The sequence below is a fragment of the Zingiber officinale genome, chromosome 3B, assembly GCF_018446385.1.
Source record: "Zingiber officinale cultivar Zhangliang chromosome 3B, Zo_v1.1, whole genome shotgun sequence".
Taxonomy (NCBI): Eukaryota; Viridiplantae; Streptophyta; class Magnoliopsida; order Zingiberales; family Zingiberaceae; genus Zingiber; species Zingiber officinale.
The window spans coordinates 29,041,334-29,049,779 of record NC_055991.1 but is presented as its reverse complement, the minus strand read 5'-3'; the positions used below and the strand labels follow the sequence as shown (position 1 = coordinate 29,049,779).

Genomic DNA, 8,446 nt, shown 5'->3' with positions numbered 1-8,446 from the left:
GTCAAAGGTCCATATTACAGGATGGTCCAGGTCAAGCATAAGTGGCATTCAAGGGTTAGGCCTATAGGACGAGTAGGAACTCGGAAGGTAGGGCGTACAGGTCAGGATAGGCGGACTCAGAAGTACAAGGCATGACTTATAGGATACAGGTCAGGACTCACAGGATAAGACAGGTAGAACAGGAGACACGGATCAAGACGTACAGGTCAGGATAGGCGGGCTAATGATTACAGGTCAGGACTTACAGGATACAGGTCAAGACTCACAGGATAAGACAGGCAGAACAGGAGACACGGATCAAGACGTACAGGTCAGGACTTACAGGATAAGACAAGTAGAACAGGATATACGGACCAGGACGTACAGTGCAAGGGTCACGCATAGGGGACAAGACTTAAGGAACGACAAGTGAAGGCTTCGATTGGCAGGGCGGTAAGCACAGGTCTGGATTTACCGGGATTCACCAACTGGCAAATGCAGGGCTGGACATACAGATCTGGATTTACGGGGCGACAAATACAAGCCAGGGAATGTGCCCGGGAATGCAGGTCTGTGCCCACAGGTCAAGAGTTGCAGTTACGAGGACCTAGTCCAGGGTTAATGGACCGGGGCGGGTATGCACTATACGCCAATCAAGTTAGGGAATCGTAACAACTTGTCAGAGAATAATCACCGCATGTCAGGGAATATGCTAACGGTTTAGGGCTCATTGCTCACTAATCCTTCCTCAGACTTATAGGAGGATGTCATGTGTCATTCACCGCCAGACAAATCCTGACACCCGACATTCCCTGACATTCTTCAAACTCCAGAAGTACCCACTGCCATATAAAAAGGGAGGCTTTTTCCTTACGCAGGTACACTCACTCATCTTTTCACATTCGTCGTTTACCTTTCGTCCTTTCGTTTCACTGTACTTCCGGGAAAAAAAATACCTGACTTGAGCGTCGGAGGGCCTGACCAGGCGACTTTTTCCCTGATTTTTGGTCTCTAACGACCTGGGTGCTTGTCTAAGTGTGCGCATGAGACCCTCGCCTCATCGTCAACGTCACCACCCCTCATCACTCACCCATGGGAACCTTTCCGGTAGGTGCCAGGTCAACAAGGCGTCTCCACGACTTTCCATCAACAACAAGGACAACGTGGACAGCCTCTGTCCGACTCAACTTTCGGACGGGATCAAATTTGTTGAGGAGCATGCATCTATGGAACATGATAATAGAAGAAGAGACAAGGAAGTACAGACTCACACCCTAATAGGCAGATAATATAGAGAACATTGTTTATTTAATAAGAGTTGAGCAACATTTTTCAATAATTCACATTATTACAAGATCAAGATGTTTGGTCCCTCTTCGCTAGATGAGCCTGCGCTTGAGCCAGTTCTTCCTTGATACGTTGGATGCTGCTTTGTAGATGTGCAATGGTTTCATCTTTTATCTGGCTTTCCTCTTGCAGGAGGGCTACAGTGTCTTCATGTTTCAGCTTCAGGTAGGTAATAAAATGGGTCTGACTCTTCAAATCTGCATAAGCCTTATGCTTTAGAGCTGCCTCTGCTCGAGTCCTGGATTTAGTCGCCAGCCAAAGCTCTTCCATTCCCGACGGAGAGAGGACTGAAGGCCCCTACTTTGTGTCATTTCAAGCAAGGACTCATCTTTGTAAGTTAACAACTGGGTCAAATGAGTGAGTTAGTGGCACAGAGAAGATATCTCGTCTGATTCCATGAGCAAAGAGGAAGGTAGCCTGAGGAAAGTGAAGACAGCAGTATACGCGACCCCTTTTTTAAGAGAGGGGAATGTGAAGAGTGAACTTCGGAACATGTGAGGATGTTTGGGAAATAGTGTGACATTTATGGAAAAATAGTAGGATCGAGGATTGCAGAGTGAACGCGCATGCAATAAAGTCTCACTTAGGAAGGGTGATAAGTTCTGAGTGGGATATTGGGAAAAGTGCTAGCAGTCAAAGAGACACAAAGGCAAGGTCAGGTAAGAACGGGACATGGGTCTAGTCAGTCGGACTGGAGCCTCCTTCGATTAGATTTGAGGGGGAGGCTTGTGATACAGTGCATAATAGAGGGGTCGGATAGCAGACGTGGTTGGAAGTCAAGCCCATGTGGCGGTCAGAGGTCAAGCCCACGAGGCGGTCAGAGGTCAAGCTCACGTGGCGGTCAGAAGTCAAGTCTACATGATGGTCAAAGGTCCAGCCTACGTGGTGGTCAAAAGTCCGGCCTACGTGGTGGTCAAATGTCCAGATTACAGGATGGTCCAGGTCGGGCATAAGTGGCATTCAAGGGTTAGGCCTACAGGGCGAGTAGGAACTCAGAAGGTAGGGCGTACAGGTCAGGATAGGTGGACTCAGAAGTACAGGGCAGAACTTACAGGATATAGGTCAGGACTCACAGGATAAGACAGGCAGAACAGGAGACACGGATCAAGACGTACAGGTCAGGATAGGCGGACTAATGATTACTGGTCAGGACTTACAGGATACAGGTCAGGACTCACAGGATAAGACAGGTAGAACAGGAGACACAAATCAAGACGTACAGGTCAGGACTTACAGGATAAGACAGGTAGAACATGATATACAGACTAGGACGTACAGTGCAAGGGCCGCGCATAGGGGACGAGACTTAAGGAACGACAAGTGAAGGCCATTGGCAGGGCGGTAAGCGCATGTCTAGATTTACTGGGATTCACCAAATGGCAAATGCAGGGCTGGACATACAGATCTGGATTTACGGGGCGACAAATACAAGCCAGGGAATGTGCCCGGGAATGCAGGTCTGTGCCCACAGGTCAAGAGTTGCAGTTACGAGGACCCAGTCCAAGGTCAATGGACCGGGGTGGGCACGCACTATACGACAATCAAGTCAGGGAATCGTAACAACCTGTCAGAGAATAATCACCGCATGTAAGGGAATATGCTAACGGTTTAGGGCTCATTGCCCATCGATCCTTCCTCAGACCCATAGGAAGATGTCATGTGTCATTCAACGCCAGACAAATCCTGACACCCGACATTCCCTGACATTCGTCAGACTCCAGAAGTACCCACTGCCATATAAAGAGGGAGGCTTTTTTCCTTACGCGGGTACACTCACTCATCTTTTCACATTCGTCCTTTACCTTTCGTCTTTTCGTTTCACTATACTTCCGGGGAAAAGTACCTGACTTGAACGTCGGAGGGTCTAATCCGGTGATTTTTTTCCTAGTTTTTGGTCTCTAACGACCTGTGTCCTTATCTGAGTGTGCGCAGGAGACCCTCGCCTCATCGTTTCCGTCATCACCCCTCGTCACTCACCCGTGGGAACATTTCCGGTAGGTGTCAGGTCAACAAGACGTCTCCACGACTTTCCGTCAACAGTAAGGACAACGCGACCAGCCTCTGTCCGACTCAACTTCCGGATGGGATCATAAAACATCTGAATTTTGTTTTTCAAATTCAATAACAAAATACATGAGACACAGATGAGCTGTAATCTCAAGCTCTCCTACCAATTATACATGTTTCTTGATAAATATACATTTCCCTGAGTTCTTTCCCTGTATCTTCCCTTCCGAGCAGTAAGTAATCAAACATCACATTCACACAAACACTCGAACTAAACCGCCGCCATCAATCTTCATCCTCAGAGAGTGTAGTGCTGCTGGATCGTGTCGATATCCAACCCCTTCAGCTTCACCACGGAATCAACGTGCCCTTTCAGTGTGTGTAGCTCCCTTAGCCTGCATCGAATTAACCGCTTAAGCTAATTTCCTCATATGTGGAGATTGCTCGAAGAAGTTGTTGGTCAAGAGAGACTAATTACCGGGCAATCTCGGCGCGCCGCTTGGCTTGCTCGGCGATTTCCGACAGCTCCCGGTAGTTGTTGTTGTTGTTGTTGTCGTTGAAGAGCTCCGACGTGTTGGCTGGCTGAAGGCCGTGCAGAGTGCGTTGTGCCGTCGCCCACTGTGCTTCCCTCTCTTCCTTCCCGTAATCATTCTTGTTGGTGAACGCAATCTGCATCGATCATGGATAGGTTTTTGAAGTAGGAACGCGAAATTAATGTATTGGGGTTTCAGCCCGATCGAAGAGGCGATCTCTCACCTTGTTGTCGAGCAGGTTGCCCCAGGCCCTGCCGGTGAGAGCGTATCGGATGATGAACTTGAGGACGTCGAGAGGGAAGAAGGTGATCAAACTGTAGATCCAGATGACCACTGCCCATCCCCAGCCCATCCCTTGGATCCTAGCGAACTCCCATGATGCGTACACCGCGATCAGCGTGGCCACCTTTCATCGATCAGTTCGTGATTGATCAAGTCGATTGAGCAAGAGTTGGAGGAAAAGTGTGCAAGCAAGATCGAGTAATGAGATTACTAGTTGGGCGGCGAGGAAGGCAACGACGAGTAGAAAGCCAGGGCGCTCGACAAAAGACCAGCTCCTGGACCTGGTGACGAAGATGAGCGCTTGGCTGATGATGCTCACTTGGAGATACAGAGCAGCCACCATCTGGTCAGGGCTGTCCCTGATCTGCCTCACGCCGAACTTTTCCTGTTTTCGATCGATATATCCATAACGCGATAGATCAATCCAACTGTAAATGGCTTCTTTTGAGTCTTTGGGTGGCGTCGAGTACTCACAGGGAAGAAGTCTGTATCATGGGCGAGGTAGAAGAAGATGACGGTCATTATGGCGAGGTAGGCGCCGAGGACGACGCCGGTGGAGAAGATCTCGCCGAGTTTCCATGAGTCCGGCAAGGGGGAGGGCTTGACCCTGTCCTTGGAGATGGTCATGATGGTGCCGTCGTTGAGGATGGCGATGATGAGGACCATGAAGGGGGAGAAGTCGAAGCGCCAGATGAGGGCGATGAGGAGGAAGCCGAGGACGATGCGGATGGTGATGGAGACGGCGTAGATGGTGTAGTTCTTCATCCGCTGGAAGATGGCGCGGCTGGTCAGCACCGCGCTCACGATCACGCTCAAACCAGGCTCTGTCAGCACGATGTCGGAGGCGCTTCGGGCGGCGTCCGTCGCGTCCGCCACCGCGATGCCGATGTCCGCCTTCTTCAGCGCCGGCGCGTCGTTCACGCCGTCACCGGTCATGCCGCAGATGTGCTTCATGTCCTGCAGCCTCTTCACGATCTCATACTTGTGCTCTGCATGCAGCAAGAACGATATTAAATTGATCTCAAAACGCTTTGTGAACGGCGAGGTCGGTCCTAGTCCTACCAGGGAAGACTCCGGCGAAGCCGTCGGCTTTCTCGATGAGCTCGTCAATGTTGAGCCCGCTGAGTTCTCCGCAGCTGTTCTTGTCACCAAGAAGGGTGGAGGATGGGTACATGTTGGTGCCCATGCCGAGCCTGCGCCCTGTTTCCTTGCCAATGGCGAGCTGGTCACCGGTGATCATCTTGACGTTGACGCCAAGGTGGAGAGCGCGGCGGATGGTCTCAGCGCTATCGTGCCTCGGGGGATCGAAGAGGGGCAAGAGACCTATGAATTGCCACGGTCCGCCGGCGCTCTCCTTGCTAGCTTCGGGGACCTCCTGCCTGGCGACGCCGAGCGAGCGGAGGCCGCGGTCAGCGAAATTGTCGATAAACTGGTGGACCTTCTTCCCGTCTTCATCGTTCAGCTTGCAAAGGTCAATGATCTGGCGCAACGTACAAAAATCGCGTGTTGATTAGAGAAGATGAAGCATTGGTCGATCCAAATCAAGCACAATTACTTGCTCAGGTGCTCCCTTGCTCGATCTGTGCCATTTCCCTTTGGAATCGATGTAGGTGATTGCAGTGCGCTTGTCGACGGGATTAAACGGCAGGAAGTGGACCTCATTGATTCCTGCACGCGCCTGCAAGAACAAATTAGAATCACCAGCCCCGATCAATCACGAACAAACCGAGACATTAAGGAACAAACGATCACAAATATACCTCTTTGGGGTCACCCAACATGTTAACAATGGAGGCATCAATGGCGTCCTGGTTCTCCACCCTCGAAGCCCTCGCAGCAAACAGGAGCACCGTATCCCTGTCCGCGCCATCGGCGAACACCTGAAAGGAACCCAAATTTTACATATTTGGAATACAACTGTCAAAACGAAATGTACAGTGATAATGAAGTTTTGTGGTTGAGGCATTTCCTCAATCAGGCTCTTGTCGACAGTCAGTTTGTTGAGCGTGAGCGTCCCGGTCTTGTCGCTGCAGAGCACATCCATGCCGGCCATCTCCTCGATGGCAGTCATTCGCTTGGTGATGGCTCCCTGCTCCGACAGCCGATGGGACCCGATGGCCATGGTGACCGACAGCACGGTGGGCATGGCGATGGGGATGCCACCGATGAGCAGGACGAGGAGGTTGTCGATGCCGTCCCGGTACCGACGGCGTTGGACCGGGTACATGACGATGATCTCGACGACCATGCCGACGGCGATGGAGCAGATGCAGAAGTTTCCGATGGCGGTGAGCACCATCTGGAAGTGGCCGACGTTGTTGGTGCTGTCGACGAGGTGGGCCGCCTTGCCGAAGAAGGTGTGGACGCCAGTGGCAATGACGACAGCCTCGATCTCTCCCTGCTTGCAGGTGGAGCCGGAGAAGACCTCGGCACCCGGGTACTTCGTGACGGGCAGGGACTCTCCGGTGAGGGCGGACTGGTCGATCTTGAGAGGATCGCCCTCCAGGAGTCGGGCATCCGCGGGGACGATGTCGCCCAGCTTGATGCTGACGATATCGCCAGGGACGAGGATGGCCGCCTCCTGCTCCGTCCACTTGCCATCCCTCAGCACCTGCGCCAAAACCAGTCGCGTTCCATCTTTTGCTCAGCAACCGTTCACCTCCATGGCGTGTCACGGATTACCAAATTGTACCTTGGTTTTGGGAGCAAGGCCAGCCATGAGCGCCGCCGCCGCATTGCCGGCGTTGTTCTCCTCGATGAAGCTGATGGTGGAGTTGATAAAAAGGAGCACCACGATTCCCACAAAATCTTGCCAATCCGGTGCCTCGCCCTGCAGCAAATCGATATTTATTACAGGATTAAAACCATTAACCAGCAACAAAATCACAAATAAATCACAGGTTTTTGTTTTCCTACCCCTCCATTAGCCAAAACGATGGCCATAATAGCAGCAATCTCCATCACCCATGAGAGCGGATTCCACATGAATCCTAAGAACTTGAGAAACTTGCTTTCCTATCACAAACATCGTTAAGGGAGAAACCAAAAAAAAAAAAAAATCAATCTTTAATTATTTAAACCCCAAAAAGATGTTTTTTTTTAAAAAAAAATCGCAATAGCACCTTTTTCTCCTCGAGCTTATTCGGCCCAAAGATGTTCAGGCGCTTCTCCCCTTCAGCCGACGATAATCCCTCCCTGCTACATTTTAATTGCACAAACACTTCGTCCACCGGAATGCTCTCCTGGAGAGAGAAATCAAAATGAAACCGAAAGGCAAGCTCGATCAACGAAGAATAAGATTATGAAGATCTGAAGAATCAATTACCAGATCAACTGTCTCATTCTTGATCTGCTCCAAGTCTATGCCGCCTCCCTCCGCCATCTAATCGGCGACCGTCGCCACCCTACGAATTTGGGTTGGATTTTTTTTCTTCGATTTGGATTTTTTTTTTCTTTTCCTTTCGGGATAAAACTGCTTGCGAAGGAGAAAAAGTAATTAAAACACAATCGTTTGATGTCTCAAATGTGTGCAGGGAAGATCGGAGGCGGCATTCCTCGATCGGTTTTTCTTATTGTTCACGATCGCGGAAGCAAGCAGTTAAGGGAGAAGGAGAGAAAGCGGGAGAATTTATGCGATGGCGGGAACGCCATTCGCGGGCCACGCTTCGCGGGCCGTCGCTCCTCGTCGCTTACGAATCTACCGTGGCGCGACAAATCGAGGCGGGGCGTCTGCTGGCCGTTGCAAATTATAACGTCGGACAGAATTATTAATATTAAAAAAAAAGGATGAAACGATGATTTATAATGTATTATTATATTAAAATTTAAATATTTTGTATTTATCTTTAGCCATAAAAAAAGTGTCAAAATAAGTCAGACCGTGTAGTAAAAAAAAAAAAAGCAGAAATTCATATTAAAAATATGACTTTTTTTTTCTATTTAATTGGATGAAAATATTTAATTAGATAAAAAATATATTAGATTTTTTTTAAATGATATTAAATTTATAATGAATTATAGTAAATATGAAAAAAATCGTACTTAATTAGATAAAAAATATATTTGATTCTAGTTTAAAATACTGAATTATACTCATTTCTAAATTTTTTGTATATAAAAAATATGAAGGATAATTTTAATATAAAATATTAAATTCAAGAGGATTTATGTTTATTTTTATTTTTTTTTTACCTTAAAAAAATATGAGAGATAATCATGTAATCATATTTATATGAAAAAATTGAAGAATAAAATTTTATATGTAAAAATTGAAAATAAAATTTGTTTAGATACGAGGA

The 8,446-nt window shown here is 48.5% G+C and overlaps 1 protein-coding gene across 1 annotated transcript; it reads right to left on the bottom strand.

The window, feature by feature from the left end:
- Positions 1-3,507: 3,507 nt before the first annotated feature.
- Positions 3,508-7,713, bottom strand: LOC121968174 (plasma membrane ATPase-like). Its single transcript, XM_042518649.1, has 13 exons — positions 7,474-7,713; positions 7,271-7,390; positions 7,065-7,163; positions 6,841-6,978; positions 6,120-6,759; positions 5,909-6,030; positions 5,704-5,826; positions 5,211-5,628; positions 4,623-5,137; positions 4,360-4,533; positions 4,090-4,272; positions 3,812-4,002; positions 3,508-3,728 (listed from the first exon to the last, which is right to left on the bottom strand). Exons 1-13 carry the CDS (start codon positions 7,528-7,530, stop codon positions 3,632-3,634), a joined length of 2,877 nt encoding a protein of 958 aa, XP_042374583.1. The 5' UTR covers positions 7,531-7,713; the 3' UTR covers positions 3,508-3,631.
- Positions 7,714-8,446: the final 733 nt, after the last annotated feature.